Genomic DNA, 14,520 nt, shown 5'->3' on the forward strand with positions numbered 1-14,520 from the left:
GTAGTGACAAACGAAGTGTCCAGTGTGTCCACAAAATATTAAAAGTTGAAACTCATTCTACATATCTGTTTTGTATTCAATTTCATTTCTTTTTGAATTCTAATTAAAAAATATGTCTAGAGGAAGTAGTGCTGGTTTTGATCGACATATAACAATTTTTTCACCGGAAGGACGCCTTTACCAGGTTGAATATGCCTTTAAAGCAATTAACCAAGCCGGTCCAACTTCAGTAGCAGTTCGAGGAGTTGACGCTGCAGCATGTGTGACCCAAAGAAAAATTCCTGATAAATTAATCGATCCTGGTACCATTACTCATTTATTTCAACTTACTGAGCACACAGGTTGCGTTATGACTGGTATGATTGCGGACAGCAAATCTCAAGTGCAAAGAGCTAGATATGAAGCTGCCCAGTTTAAATATAAATACGGATACGAGATGCCAATTGATGCACTTTGTAGAAGAGTCTCAGATATATCTCAGGTCTATACCCAAAATGCCGAAATGAGACCACTAGGTAAGAATTTGTCATTATTTTTAATTTTCATTATTCTATTTACAAAGTGCGATATATTTACCAACGAAGAGGATTTCAACTAGTTTCTAAGATTTGTTTTCTTGATAGTTTTCAGTTGATTATGGTTAGTTTTGTAATTTTTTTCTGTTTTCAGTTTCAACATTTTTTTTCCAGTTCCCTATATTTCCTTGGTCTATTTTCATTTAATTTGTCTAAGTGTTTTTAGTTTATCTCATTTATAATTATTCTAGTATTCTTTGGGCCTTTATATCTATTAACTATAATTCAGTTTCCCAATTTTTGTTCTTTGAATTAGCTATACTTCCTTCTTCATTTTTGTTAGTTACTGTTATTCCCATCGATTAGGAGGTTTTATACATATTTATTCTATATTTTTTTTGTATTCCAGTTTTTCTTCTAGAATTTTTTAATTAAATTTTGATTTGTTGTTTTTCTTTGTCAAGTCAATCTTGTCATCATTTGTCTGCTAATTTTCTCTATTGCGTTGTCTATGAAGCTTTTTTGGTATTTTTGACATTTTCAAATTATTCAATATTTCATTGGTTTTCTGCTGTATAAATAGATGAATTAATTTACATATTATCAGGTTGTTCCATGCTTCTCATTGGATATGATCAAGAAATGGGCCCTTGTGTTTACAAAGCAGACCCAGCTGGTTATTATTGTGGATATAGAGCTGTTAGTGTTGGATCCAAACAAACTGAGGCCAACAGCTATTTAGAAAAGAAACTAAAAAAGAAACAAGATTTACAAAAAGATGAAGTTATTCAACTCGCTATAAGTTGTTTGTCAAGTGTTCTTTCAGTTGATTTTAAGCCAACCGAAGTGGAAGTTGGTGTTGTAACTAAAGGCGAACCGAAGTTCAGAAAATTAACTGAACAAGAAATTGATTTTCATTTGACTGCTATTGCTGAAAGGGATTAGGTAATCTTGTAAATAGATGTCATGGAGTGGTTAATATTAATTAATAAATTTTTTTCAAATATAATGTTTATTAATAAGTAAATTTGAAAAAATACAATACAGAAGATGTCTATAAAACAATGTAATCTTTTTCAACAATTTAATAAAACCATTTTTTTGAATTAAACTTTACTTCCTAAAATTTTTAAATTGTGTTTTGAGACGTTTACAAAAAATCTAAATTTTCTACTTTCACCAACAGAAAAATATAGTTATGCACAATTGCTTAATACTTAATGATGTTCTCTATGTTTTTAATAAGTATTGAACGGCCGTTGTCCATATGTGTTATATAAGTAGCTCCACCAATGGAATCTGTAGCTATCTAAATCATTCCGAAGTGTTAAATTTTTCCCTATATCTAAATAAGTACCATTTTCAGTAAATATAGGCCAAGATACATCTTCTAAGTTTGGGTATCTAAAAATTTTAAATCATAGTAATATATAAGTGACCTACCGACTTCAGTTCATATTTTTGCTAGTAGGTAAACTTTTCTAATCCACGCCTCTGCCAGACATCCCAATACAACTGATTATATCTGAATCTGAAATTTTTCGATACTTACGAGGTTTTGGCAAAATTTGAGCAGAGTTTCACAAATTTTTGTCTTGTCAAAATATCTCCAGTAGATTGATTTGTATAACCGTAATAAAACAAATAATTCAAATCGTCCCCATGACCCACTCCTAAAAACAATAATACAGTATGTCTGCAAAAAACTTGAAAGTTTGCTGCGATGTGATACTAACTGATACCTGTACCGTCAGTTACATTTTCTTCATCCATATAAGAAAATCTGTATAAATAGAGTCGAGTAAAATTTGCCATTATTCGAGCTGATTCCATTATTGGTCTAGCAAATTGATCTTCGGTTATAAACTGAAAAAGTTTTGACATAGTATACAAACTTCGATAACTTCATTTCTAAAGTTGAAATTTTTGGAACCGTTGGTGATATTCATACTGAACACACTGCTTACACTCACAATTATACTGTCTGATGCGCGTTTCGATAACCAAATTATCGTCTTCAGAGACTGAAGGTAAACTAATAACCAGTACCACTGCTACATCTTTTAATTTACTTTCCAATTAACATCGAGAGGTACAATAAGGAAAGGACCTTTAATAAGGATGTAGCTGTACTCAACGCTTATGATGAAAGAATTGTAAATAGGTTAATTAACCGTCATAGAATTAAAAATCTCTATGTAAAACCACCCTTTTCAATAACAAGAAAAATTTGCTCTTGTACCTTTAAATCCTGTTCATACAAAAGGATTGGAAGGAATATTTAACAGAGTGGGTTTTAAATTGCTTTATAAATCCAACAATTGATAGGTCACGGATAAAATACCAAATTTGAGTGGTGATTGTAATGGAAAGTATATTGGACAGACTAAGAGATCCGTTATTGTCCGGTTTAAAGAGCACATAGATCATACAAAATATGGACGAACCGAAAAATCGAGTATTGCCGATCACGTTGCCAATCATAATCATGACATAAATATTAATAATGTTAAATTGTTGACAAATGTATCCAACAATAAATTGTTAGATTTGAAAGCATTGAAATTGCTAAATGTAAGAAATGCTTAAATAGGGACAAAGGACAAATTCCTTACTGGCTCACTCTATAGTTTAGTAGTCGAGGAAGATTCCCGCCAAGAATATTTTCCCGTTGGAATTCATTTTCGCGGGAGAAGGTTTATTGGTGGGCAAATTTAGTACATATCAGGTAAGTCAAGTCATTAGGTTTTAATTTACCTTCAGAGTGTTGGTGTAGTGGTAGTGTAAATAGTGTGTTCAGTATCATTTCGAGTTTGTCAGTACTTAACCTTAAACTTGTTTGTCTTGCTCACTTTGACGTCATCAATTCAATGTATTGGATGAAATAGAGAGTTGTAATAAAAATGATAGATATTAGACATAATATATCCAAACTGTACCCAAAGATTATCAACCTAACCAGGATTGTTTGATTTTTATTAATCTTTCGCTTCTTAGCTCGGTGCGCTTCATTTCATTTACTTTCAAATCATAAAGATTACTTCCCTTTTTCGCGTTTATTCACAAAATTGTAATTGCATTTGTAAATTAATAAAGGACCCCACTCAATCCTTGTGGAAATTGGGACTTTGCTATTTTTTCTGTTACTTTGGCACATGGATAGTTCGAAATAAACTAAGCTACCATAGAAACAATTGTTTTTGTCCAATTGTTCTGAAATTTGGCACAATGATGGTTGGAGAGAGCGGATTAAAAGTCTCCATGAACACAAAACCCCCTACCCCCGTAAAAAATACTCCCGAAGTGTCCAATTGTTCTGAAACTTGGCACAATGATAGTTCAAAGCTAGCTGAATAAAACTATCAATAATCACGAAACCCCAACTCCCCTTCACCCCCAAAATTATCCCTGAAAAGTCCAAGCGTACCATAAGAAAGGAAGCTTGGCCAGTTATCCTGAAACTTGACACATTAATAGTTTGAAGCAAGCTGATTAAAAGTCTCAAAGGACACGAAACCCCCAAAAATATCCCTGAAAAGTCCAAGGGTACCATAAGAGGAGGGGCTTTAGGTAGTTGATCTGAATCTTGGCACACTGATAGTTTGAATCATGCTGATTATCTCAATGGGCACGAAACCCCAAAGCTCCCAACAATACAATTTGCTGTAAGAAAGAGCGGATTAAGACTCCAAGAACACAAAACCTCGAAACCTCGTAAAAACTACCCCCGAAGTGTCTAAGTGTTATGGTTCAAAGGGTACAATAAGAGGAGAGGCTTCGGCCAGTTTTTCGGAAACATGGAACAATGATAGTTTAAAGCAAGCTGATTAAACATCTCAAGTAAATATCTACTCGTATATTTGTTTAATCTTAAGGGCCGCAAAACTTTCAGTCAGGCCGCGGTTGGGCATCTCCGCCTTAAAGAATCAGATCGAGAAACGTTTTTTTATGTATTACCTGAATCAAATCTGTGGTACTGGAAACAACGAGACTGTCACCAAAACATTTTTGCTCAATTTCATCTGCCACTTGTTTCTTTTTTAACGAATCCACGTTCATACTGCCAGGTATCAGTCTTTCTTTAAATAAGTCGTACTGGAGAAGATATGGGCGAAATACGTTGAATGCTACAAATTATGAAACATATATGTAATATTGGTTTAACTCTTAGTTTATAATCTTTCTATTTTGAGAGAGTCTTTATTGAAACATATATTTATTGTAGAAATACATCTACGAGGTGTGTATGAACCGCGTTATCTTGTATAAGTTAGACGTTTGAAAATTGGAAAGCTTGAATGAGATTACATGTCTTACCTAATTGGTTCGATCGTCTTAAAACATTTCTTGTCAATGCGATACCCTAAGATTTTACCACTTTTATGCTTGGAAAAGCACGTCACAATTTTGAAAGCGTATATTTCAAAAACTACATTCAAAGATCGCCATCTTAGAGACAAAAGGAAAGAGGTCTCGCCAAAGAGGCTGATCTTTAAGGTACTATACGTGTCTCGTAGTCGAGTTACCAAAGTGATGATGATAAAGGTATATTCGTCGTATAGAAACGAAGTTGCAAAGTATGAATTTTGTATTATAACCAAACTAAACGAAGTTTCTGATAAAAAATCCCCGCTGGTTGACGTAGTAATAGATGTTTTGTCACTTTCTTTTCTTGGTAAGAATAGAAGAAGTATTTCCCATGTAACTATACGTAGATTATAAATATTTTTTGATATTTGACAATATAAAGGGTATCCCGTTGTTTTGATTCAGATCCGTGATTCTCAAAGTGGTCCAGATGGACCACCAGGGGTCCACGGGAGACTTGGGACGGGTCTGCGTTGGGTGTGACAAAAAATGGTGGTGAAGAACTAAAATGTTGGCTTGAGTTCTATCAATATAGGCGACTGTTACTTGTAAAAACTTACATATTCTACATTCAGTACAACGCGTCGAGAATTGTCGTTTCTGCACTGGCCGCCGTCACGACCGCAAGCTTGTTCAGACGTGCAAATTAATACGATTTATGATGTATGTTCTTGCAATTCTGCATGAACTAATGTCAATGATAAATGTTACTTATTTGTTTTCAGAATTTCATGATATCGATATTAGTGATTGCCAGTGGCTAGATTATAATATAATCAAAGTGATGGTGTGAATTCTTTATATGAAACTTTATGTGTTACCTGGGTAAAAGTTAATGGCTTCTTGTGAAACAAATCCCATCAATATCGGTATTTTGTTGAAATCTCCATTTTCTAAATTTTCGTGATTGTAACCAAGTACTACAGCTCCGTCATGTGGAGGTTCCCTTGAGGGAGAAAAAAGAAAACCCTCTTTCCAATCATGAATAAATATCAGCTGAAATGAATATTATTTTTTTACTGTGACCCCCAGAAACATTATGTAAGTTATGGTGGCGTTTCTTCGTGTATTATAAGTAAAAATCTCGTCAACGACTATATAACACGATGCTTATGGCAGCTGTACATTCTCTGCGAAACACCACGAGATATGCCGAGTGCGAGGTGTCATGGGTAGATGTCGCCTTGCCTGCTCAAGCTCCCGTGTCGGTTTTTCGTGCCCGAGTCAAAGGGTCTCGGCATAAGCTCCATCAAGGTAGCAACCAAATATTCGGAAAAATTAAAAAAAATATATGAATCTAAAGGATTTCCAATGCTCGTTCTGAAAATCCAAACCCCGAATTTTCTCGTTGATTCGATAAAAAGATATTAATTAAAACCGGAGTTGGAAAAGCCGATTCTTTTCAATAAAATATTTTCTTACCAATATATTTAAAACCATTGACAGAATGCTCAAAGTGTGAGGTTCAATTTCTCTAAGTTGCTTTAAAAGCGCCGTGGAATTTTCTGTATCGACACTTACTAGGCTGCCTATAAGGAAAGCCGAACTTCTTGGAGATCTAGTAAACGACCAACTGTTCAGAGTGGTTCCACTCAGCATTATAGCCCTATGAAAAAGACCTACAACAAAAATATCTATCCAAGATCACATTTTTGAAACTTGATTTGTTATCGAGGTTGAAAGATCGAGATTCACATTTCCCAATTTTGAAAATGTTCATAAAAACATTTGAAAATTCATAACGCAGATTACTGTATAAGGAGTCGACGGGGTTGGTACTTAAGTTTTGAGATATGGCAGCAGTGATCTGAATATGTCAAATCTGACATTGACATTTGACATTTTTAATAGTGAACGTATTCCGAACGTGTTGTCGAGTGCTATTTGAGTTGTTTACAGATATTTGAAACATTTATCTTGGTCCAAAAAGTTGCAGTGAGATTGAGGCATTAGTTCCACATGAACATTTGGCTTTTAAAAATATTTGTTCGCGTTGGATATCGCATAATTTGGCAATCGCTAAAAAAAGCATGTGTCGATTGGTGCAAAGAAATCCTGATGTAAATGATCGCCTGTTTTTTCGAGTAGCAACTTTCGTAATAGCCAAGTAGCAACAAAGCAGCAAGATCAAAAACTCGTTTTCTCCATTACCTACAAGAAACTGAAGCATATCAGTTTAATATTGATACAAAGCTTCTCATTTCAGACCAAACAAATATTTACTATTCCAGCAGAACTAAGTATGTAATGTTTGCCAAGTCTTGTGAACATGAGCTTAAATAACTAGCTGGTGTACCACATGGAAGTGTTCTAGGTACACTACTGTATCTCCTATACATCTTTGATATATGAGTAACAGAAGAAACTACAATAGTCAGAAATGAAGACGATATTGAAAACTTAGCAAGAGACTAATGAAGTGCTAGATCAGGTCAATGTTTGGACGAAAAGCTTTATAAAAATAAATCATTGTATGTTAATTTTACCAATAAAAAGATGACTTTGATTATTACTAATCATATTATTCCATATGCAAACAAAACATGTTATACATGAACTTAGTTGCAAAGCTATGATGGAACAAACATGCTAGGAAGTAAAGGGAAGATCTAAATCTTAAATATAGAAAATTATATTATTAGGTAGACACTACGAATTAGAAATAAGTTAATAATAAACAATCAAGTCTTAGAGGCTGTAAGGATAATTATACGGCATAAAACTTTGAGGCTGTACAAGCTCAAGCAATACTGAACTCCTGCAAAGATTCCAAAACAAGCATGGCAGCATTTGGCAAGAAAGTATGAAGCTTCACAACCACGAAGCTGCTGCACCAACGTGGGATAGTGTGAAAACTAAAAAGATTTAAACTTTTTGTGCTAGTGCAGTCGTGGCAACAGAACAAAACTTTTTTTAAGTCAGTTGGTGTCTATAAATTTTTGTCCAAGGAAAGTTCAGTCGGTATCACGCGTTGTAAAAGTGGGGAGGGTGCGTTTGCCGATATTTTTCCAGCGGATGTTCTCTGATCGTAACCCAGCGCTCCTCTTGAAATCGCATTGTTAGTTTAGCCCCTTTTCAGGACCGAAATTCAATTATTGTAAGTGAGACAAAACAAAGAACTGTAGCCTTGGACTTCCCGACTGTTCTGTCTCCCATCAATACCCACATTTCCTTCCGTACAACATGGTGATTGCGAAAGAACTGTCAAAACGTGACTATAAATCTCGGAGGAACGCGTGTGAAGTTCTTCTGGATTTCGTTCTTAAAGACGCTAGTTTTTTTAGCGATGAAGCTCATTTCTATTTGTGTGTGTCCTCAACTGCAATTTTCGTATGAGGTAAACGAAGTGTCAGTGTATTTAAGTATGTGCTACGGTTATTTGAAAGGACATTTGGTTCCAACAAGATGGCACATACTACAAGGTCATCGATTATTTATTTGAGGGAATACTTCCAAGAATCTAAATCAGTGGCTGGCTCGATATCACGATTTGTCCCTTTGCGATATTTTTTCTATGTTGTAATTGTAAAAGCCAAACCAAAACTGATTCATACAATGCGTTTTATTAAGTTTAAAAAAAAGAAAGTTATGCTGCGGCAATCCCGTAATTTAAAGTAATCAAAATCAGTTACAGACTTTCCGTAATTTTTAAACGCGAAATCACTACAAGTTAATTAAAAAAACCTAGTGGACTATAAACTATGAAGCTGATAAATAGAAACGAGCAGATGATTAATGTATCAAAGTCTTTGGTAAATATTTAGAGAAATAAACAAATTTTGAGACCTTATTTTGAACAAAAATTAGGATTTTCATGATTCACACGTCAGATGAAATTGTACTTTTATTACTCACCTTTTGCTTTGGGAGTTTGTAGCAAGTAATGTACACTCGCACTACCAGCACTTTGTCCCATTAGAGTTATATTAAATTTGTTACCGCCGAAATTTTCAATATTTTCTTTTACCCATTCTAGAGCTAGAATTTGATCTTTTAGACCCCAATTACCGTAAGCTACCTCATCTTCAGTGGACAAAAAGCCTTAAACAGTTTAAAACACTCGTTGTTTTATAATAAATGAATTTAAAAATGACAATAACAATATTGAATGATTACTAGATGGATAACTTTCTAAGAAACAACGTAATTAATATTGATTTACTAAAAAGTCTGGTAATTATACCCTTTCAAGGTCCCCTGGTTTTTTGGCTATAGAAAATCGAAAAATGGATGGATTTTAATGATCTTGGTATCAAAATGTTGCATTTTACGGCGGATTTATAAAAAAAATTAGTAGAAATAGCTGGAATGAAAATTTCTCATAGTTTTACTGTTTTAAATCGTAAAAAAACGGTTTTGCAATAAATTATGGTAATTATACACTTTCGCGGTCACCTGGTTTTTTGGTTAGGTTAGGTTAGGTTAGGTTGGCTCTAGAAAATCGAAAAATGGATGGATTTTAATGATCTTGGTCTCAAAATGTTCCATTTTACGGCAGATTTATAAAAAAAATTAGTAGAAATAGCTGGAATGAAAATTTCTCATAGTTTTACTGTTTTAAATCGTAAAAAAACGGTTTTGCAATAAATTATGGTAATTATACACTTTCGCGGTCACCTGGTTTTTTGGTTAGGTTAGGTTGGCTCTAGAAAATCGAAAAATGGATGGATTTTAATGATCTTGGTCTCAAAATGTTCCATTTTACGGCAGATTTATAAAAAAAATTAGTAGAAATAGCTGGAATGAAAATTTCTCATAGTTTTACTGTTTTAAATCGTAAAAAAACGGTTTTGCAATAAATTATGGTAATTATACACTTTCGCGGTCACCTGGTTTTTTGGTTAGGTTAGGTTAGGTTAGGTTGGCTCTAGAAAATCGAAAAATGGATGGATTTTAATGATCTTGGTCTCAAAATGTTCCATTTTACGGCAGATTTATAAAAAAAATTAGTAGAAATAGCTGGAATGAAAATTTCTCATAGTTTTACTGTTTTAAATCGTAAAAAAACGGTTTTGCAATAAATTATGGTAATTATACACTTTCGCGGTCACCTGGTTTTTTGGTTAGGTTAGGTTAGGTTAGGTTGGCTCTAGAAAATCGAAAAATGGATGGATTTTAATGATCTTGGTCTCAAAATGTTCCATTTTACGGCAGATTTATAAAAAAAATTAGTAGAAATAGCTGGAATGAAAATTTCTCATAGTTTTACTGTTTTAAATCGTAAAGAAACGGTTTTGCAATAAATTATGGTAATTATACACTTTCGCGGTCACCTGGTTTTTTGGTTAGGTTAGGTTAGGTTAGGTTGGCTCTAGAAAATCGAAAAATGGATGGATTTTAATGATCTTGGTCTCAAAATGTTCCATTTTACGGCAGATTTATAAAAAAAATTAGTAGAAATAGCTGGAATGAAAATTTCTCATAGTTTTACTGTTTTAAATCGTAAAAAAACGGTTTTGCAATAAATTATGGTAATTATACACTTTCGCGGTCACCTGGTTTTTTGGTTAGGTTAGGTTGGCTCTAGAAAATCGAAAAATGGATGGATTTTAATGATCTTGGTCTCAAAATGTTCCATTTTACGGCAGATTTATAAAAAAAATTAGTAGAAATAGCTGGAATGAAAATTTCTCATAGTTTTACTGTTTTAAATCGTAAAAAAACGGTTTTGCAATAAATTATGGTAATTATACACTTTCGCGGTCACCTGGTTTTTTGGTTAGGTTAGGTTAGGTTAGGTTGGCTCTAGAAAATCGAAAAATGGATGGATTTTAATGATCTTGGTCTCAAAATGTTCCATTTTACGGCAGATTTATAAAAAAAATTAGTAGAAATAGCTGGAATGAAAATTTCTCATAGTTTTACTGTTTTAAATCGTAAAAAAACGGTTTTGCAATAAATTATGGTAATTATACACTTTCGCGGTCACCTGGTTTTTTGGTTAGGTTAGGTTAGGTTAGGTTGGCTCTAGAAAATCGAAAAATGGATGGATTTTAATGATCTTGGTCTCAAAATGTTCCATTTTACGGCAGATTTATAAAAAAAATTAGTAGAAATAGCTGGAATGAAAATTTCTCATAGTTTTACTGTTTTAAATCGTAAAGAAACGGTTTTGCAATAAATTATGGTAATTATACACTTTCGCGGTCACCTGGTTTTTTGGTTAGGTTAGGTTAGGTTAGGTTGGCTCTAGAAAATCGAAAAATGGATGGATTTTAATGATCTTGGTCTCAAAATGTTCCATTTTACGGCAGATTTATAAAAAAAATTAGTAGAAATAGCTGGAATGAAAATTTCTCATAGTTTTACTGTTTTAAATCGTAAAAAAACGGTTTTGCAATAAATTATGGTAATTATACACTTTCGCGGTCACCTGGTTTTTTGGTTAGGTTAGGTTAGGTTAGGTTGGCTCTAGAAAATCGAAAAATGGATGGATTTTAATGATCTTGGTCTCAAAATGTTCCATTTTACGGCAGATTTATAAAAAAAATTAGTAGAAATAGCTGGAATGAAAATTTCTCATAGTTTTACTGTTTTAAATCGTAAAAAAACGGTTTTGCAATAAATTATGGTAATTATACACTTTCGCGGTCACCTGGTTTTTTGGTTAGGTTAGGTTGGCTCTAGAAAATCGAAAAATGGATGGATTTTAATGATCTTGGTCTCAAAATGTTCCATTTTACGGCAGATTTATAAAAAAAATTAGTAGAAATAGCTGGAATGAAAATTTCTCATAGTTTTACTGTTTTAAATCGTAAAAAAACGGTTTTGCAATAAATTATGGTAATTATACACTTTCGCGGTCACCTGGTTTTTTGGTTAGGTTAGGTTAGGTTAGGTTGGCTCTAGAAAATCGAAAAATGGATGGATTTTAATGATCTTAGTCTCAAAATGTTCCATTTTACGGCAGATTTATAAAAAAAATTAGTAGAAATAGCTGGAATGAAAATTTCTCATAGTTTTACTGTTTTAAATCGTAAAAAAACGGTTTTGCAATAAATTATGGTAATTATACACTTTCGCGGTCACCTGGTTTTTTGGTTAGGTTAGGTTGGCTCTAGAAAATCGAAAATGGATGGATTTTAATGATCTCGGCCTCAAAATGTTCCATTTTACGGCGGATTTATAAAAAAAATACGAAAATTAAAAACAATAAATATTTTTTACAGTTTGATGACTTTAAATGCAAAAAAAATGACTTTCTACATATAATCCTTCGTAACTGTTTCTGACGTCGTGGAATCAAGTTCGTATATTTTTTTTCGCAATTTACATAAAAAAATGAATATTTTGAAAAAAAAAACTTTTTCTACTATTTAAGGTTTAAAACTATTAAAAACCGCAAATTCAGCCACTACCCCCGTGTTTTTCATAAATTCGTCGTAAAATGGAACACTTTGAGACCAAAATTATAAAATTTATCTATTTTTCGATTTTTAATAGTCCCAAAATTATTAACATTGAAGAATATAGTACGAAACTATTCACGAAAATTGATTGTTTTTCATCGATTTCATTTTAAGCTATAAAAACTGAAAAAATCATCCTTTTTGGATTTTTTTTTAAATTGTTTATTAATTTATGTAGAATACAAAAAAAAATATAACAACTTTATCTGATAATGAGATAATTTTTTGTAAAGGATTATTTTGCAAAACCGTTTTTTTTACGATTTAAAACAGTAAAACTATGAGAAATTTTCATTCCAGCTATTTCTACTAATTTTTTTTATAAATCCGCCGTAAAATGCAACATTTTGATACCAAGATCATTAAAATCCATCCATTTTTCGATTTTCTAGAGCCAAAAAACCAGGGGACCATGAAAGTGTATAATTACCAAAAGTCTAATTTAGAAAATAACAAATTCATTCTATAGTTTTTCTACAACTACTTGTCGTTTCTATACTTCTCAATTTAATAAGAAGCTGTAGTTATAAAAAAACTTAAAAGTAACTTTCCAAAAAACTTCTTTTTTCACTTGTACATTCGAAAACTGCCGAGCGAAATGATGCTTACACATAATAAAATTCCTGTAGATCCAAGTCCCTAGCGATTTTTCATTGACACCTCAAAATTTAGCTTTGAAGCAGTGTTGCTATACAACAAATGTCCTTCAGTGCTGGTTGCCAATGGTTCTGGTATGAAAGAGATTTACGAGAACATAAAGTTCCTTCTTGAAAAAATTAAATACAGTGAACATGTTTGGAAAATTTGTGGAGATTTCAATGTTGTTGTTTCATTTTCGAATGGGACCGCAGAGATAAGTATTGGCCCAAGCGTGGATCACTTACTCCAGTGCAGAAGAAAGATAAAAATGATCCTTTAGTGAACCCAAACGATATCCTTTCACCACCGTTGCATATAAAGTTCAACCTGATGAAAAAGTTTGTGAAAACTATGCCTAATGATGGCAGTGAATTCTTATACCTGAGAGAGGAATTTCCCAAACTCTGCGAGGCAATAATTAGAGAGAAATGTTTTGTGACTGTTGTCCAAAATTTCCTAAGAAACCATAAAGCGGAAAATGACAAAGACTCAATCAACGAGCTCAAAATTTCATACAAAGTTTTGGGATGTAATTTGTCTAAAAATACATATCCTGCACTCTCATCTGGAATTCTTTTCCGAGAATTTGGGTGTTGTGAGTGACGAACAAAGCGAATGATGTTATCAGGACATTATCAGGATATCAAGGGACAAAAAGTCCAGGAATGCTAGTATATTACTGCTAGAGACTTAAAGGTACCTACCAGAAGCCATAAAGTCACGAAAATCGTAGCTATTCATTGTACATTAATAAATATTTTTTCTTAGTGTTAGTGATTTTTGTATTTTTTATAAAAATATAATTGTTGGCAAAATATTGACTTTGTTACATAACTTATCAGCTGTTTATAACCTAGATTTCTAGATAACTATTACCAAAAATATCTACTCTGTAGTTAATCGAAACGAATATGACGTCTTCTTCGAGGAAATAATCAGGAGCTTGCAATTTGTATCCAGCGTCACCACACATGAAAAATCCACCATGGATGTATACTATTACAGGTAATCGTCCAATTTCGGTTTCATCTAACTAAAATATTTGTGAATAATATAGAAGAATAAGATTTTTTTCAAATTTTTATAAACTGATGGACAAAAATATCGAATCATCAGCAGCTATATTTATACAGGGTGTTATCTTTACAACTTCAAAAATTCATAACCTCGAACATAAACAAGATATTTATATTCTGTCTTTTGCATGTATTACTTCAACAAATGAAGTTTTTTTTTTCATTTGGGTGAACAGTTATAAGTGAAGATGTAGACACCACAACAGAAACGCTCAATGCGTGTCATGGTTCATAGAGACGAAATAGAGAAAAAATCCAAAGAGACCCACCATGCAGACCCTCCATCCGTGCATGGTACACAAGCTTCATGAGTACCGGATCAGTGTTGCATAAAAGTGGAGCTAGAAAACCCAGCACAAGTCCAGAAAATGTGGAGCGAATACGGCAAACATTCCAGCACAATTCGAAAACTTCAATTCGTCAGGCTTCAAGGCAAGGCACAGGGTTCTACATAAACAGTTGCGTCTGTATGCCTATAAGGCACAGTTGCTGCAAGCACTGTTACCAACAGAT

The 14,520-nt window shown here is 33.1% G+C and overlaps 2 protein-coding genes and 1 long non-coding RNA gene across 5 annotated transcripts in view; 2 read left to right on the forward strand and 1 right to left on the reverse strand.

Annotated features, from left to right (window-relative positions):
• On the forward strand, window positions 1-1,626 carry LOC130896889 (proteasome subunit alpha type-6-like). Its single transcript, XM_057805256.1, has 2 exons — window positions 1-515; window positions 1,123-1,626. The coding sequence occupies exons 1-2, from the start codon at window positions 113-115 to the stop codon at window positions 1,458-1,460; spliced, it is 741 nt and encodes a 246-aa protein (XP_057661239.1). The 5' UTR covers window positions 1-112; the 3' UTR covers window positions 1,461-1,626.
• LOC130896886 (carboxylesterase 1D-like) overlaps window positions 1,509-14,520 on the reverse strand; it is an 18,578-nt gene continuing 5,566 nt past the window's right edge. For 2 of the 3 annotated variants that reach the window (XM_057805250.1, XM_057805252.1), the window contains exons 4-11: window positions 13,808-13,964; window positions 8,739-8,924; window positions 6,306-6,502; window positions 5,705-5,879; window positions 4,473-4,642; window positions 2,252-2,381; window positions 2,068-2,188; window positions 1,509-1,919 (exon numbers count right to left, since the gene is read on the reverse strand). In XM_057805250.1, the coding sequence (XP_057661233.1) occupies window positions 1,754-1,919; window positions 2,068-2,188; window positions 2,252-2,381; window positions 4,473-4,642; window positions 5,705-5,879; window positions 6,306-6,502; window positions 8,739-8,924; window positions 13,808-13,964 (1,302 nt within the window). In that variant the 3' untranslated portion in view covers window positions 1,509-1,753. The remainder of the gene's footprint in view (window positions 1,920-2,067; window positions 2,189-2,251; window positions 2,382-4,472; window positions 4,643-5,704; window positions 5,880-6,305; window positions 6,503-8,738; window positions 8,925-13,807; window positions 13,965-14,520) is intronic. The other variant, XM_057805253.1, reaches the window with a different exon arrangement.
• The window catches only part of LOC130896894 (uncharacterized), a 13,080-nt gene continuing 12,355 nt past the window's right edge, over window positions 13,796-14,520 (forward strand). Inside the window, exon 1 of the long non-coding RNA XR_009059626.1 lies at window positions 13,796-13,936. This is a non-coding gene — a long non-coding RNA (uncharacterized LOC130896894). The remainder of the gene's footprint in view (window positions 13,937-14,520) is intronic.

This window comes from Diorhabda carinulata, chromosome 7, assembly GCF_026250575.1.
Source record: "Diorhabda carinulata isolate Delta chromosome 7, icDioCari1.1, whole genome shotgun sequence".
Taxonomy (NCBI): Eukaryota; Metazoa; Arthropoda; class Insecta; order Coleoptera; family Chrysomelidae; genus Diorhabda; species Diorhabda carinulata.

Excerpts from the sequence above, each read along its gene's own strand:
- LOC130896889 (XM_057805256.1), top strand. The coding sequence starts at position 113 with ATGTCTAGAGGAAGTAGTGCTGGTTTTGATCGACATATAACAATTTTT. Across the intron at positions 516-1,122 it reads TGCCGAAATGAGACCACTAG|GTTGTTCCATGCTTCTCATT; the intron begins GTAAGAATTTGT and ends ACATATTATCAG.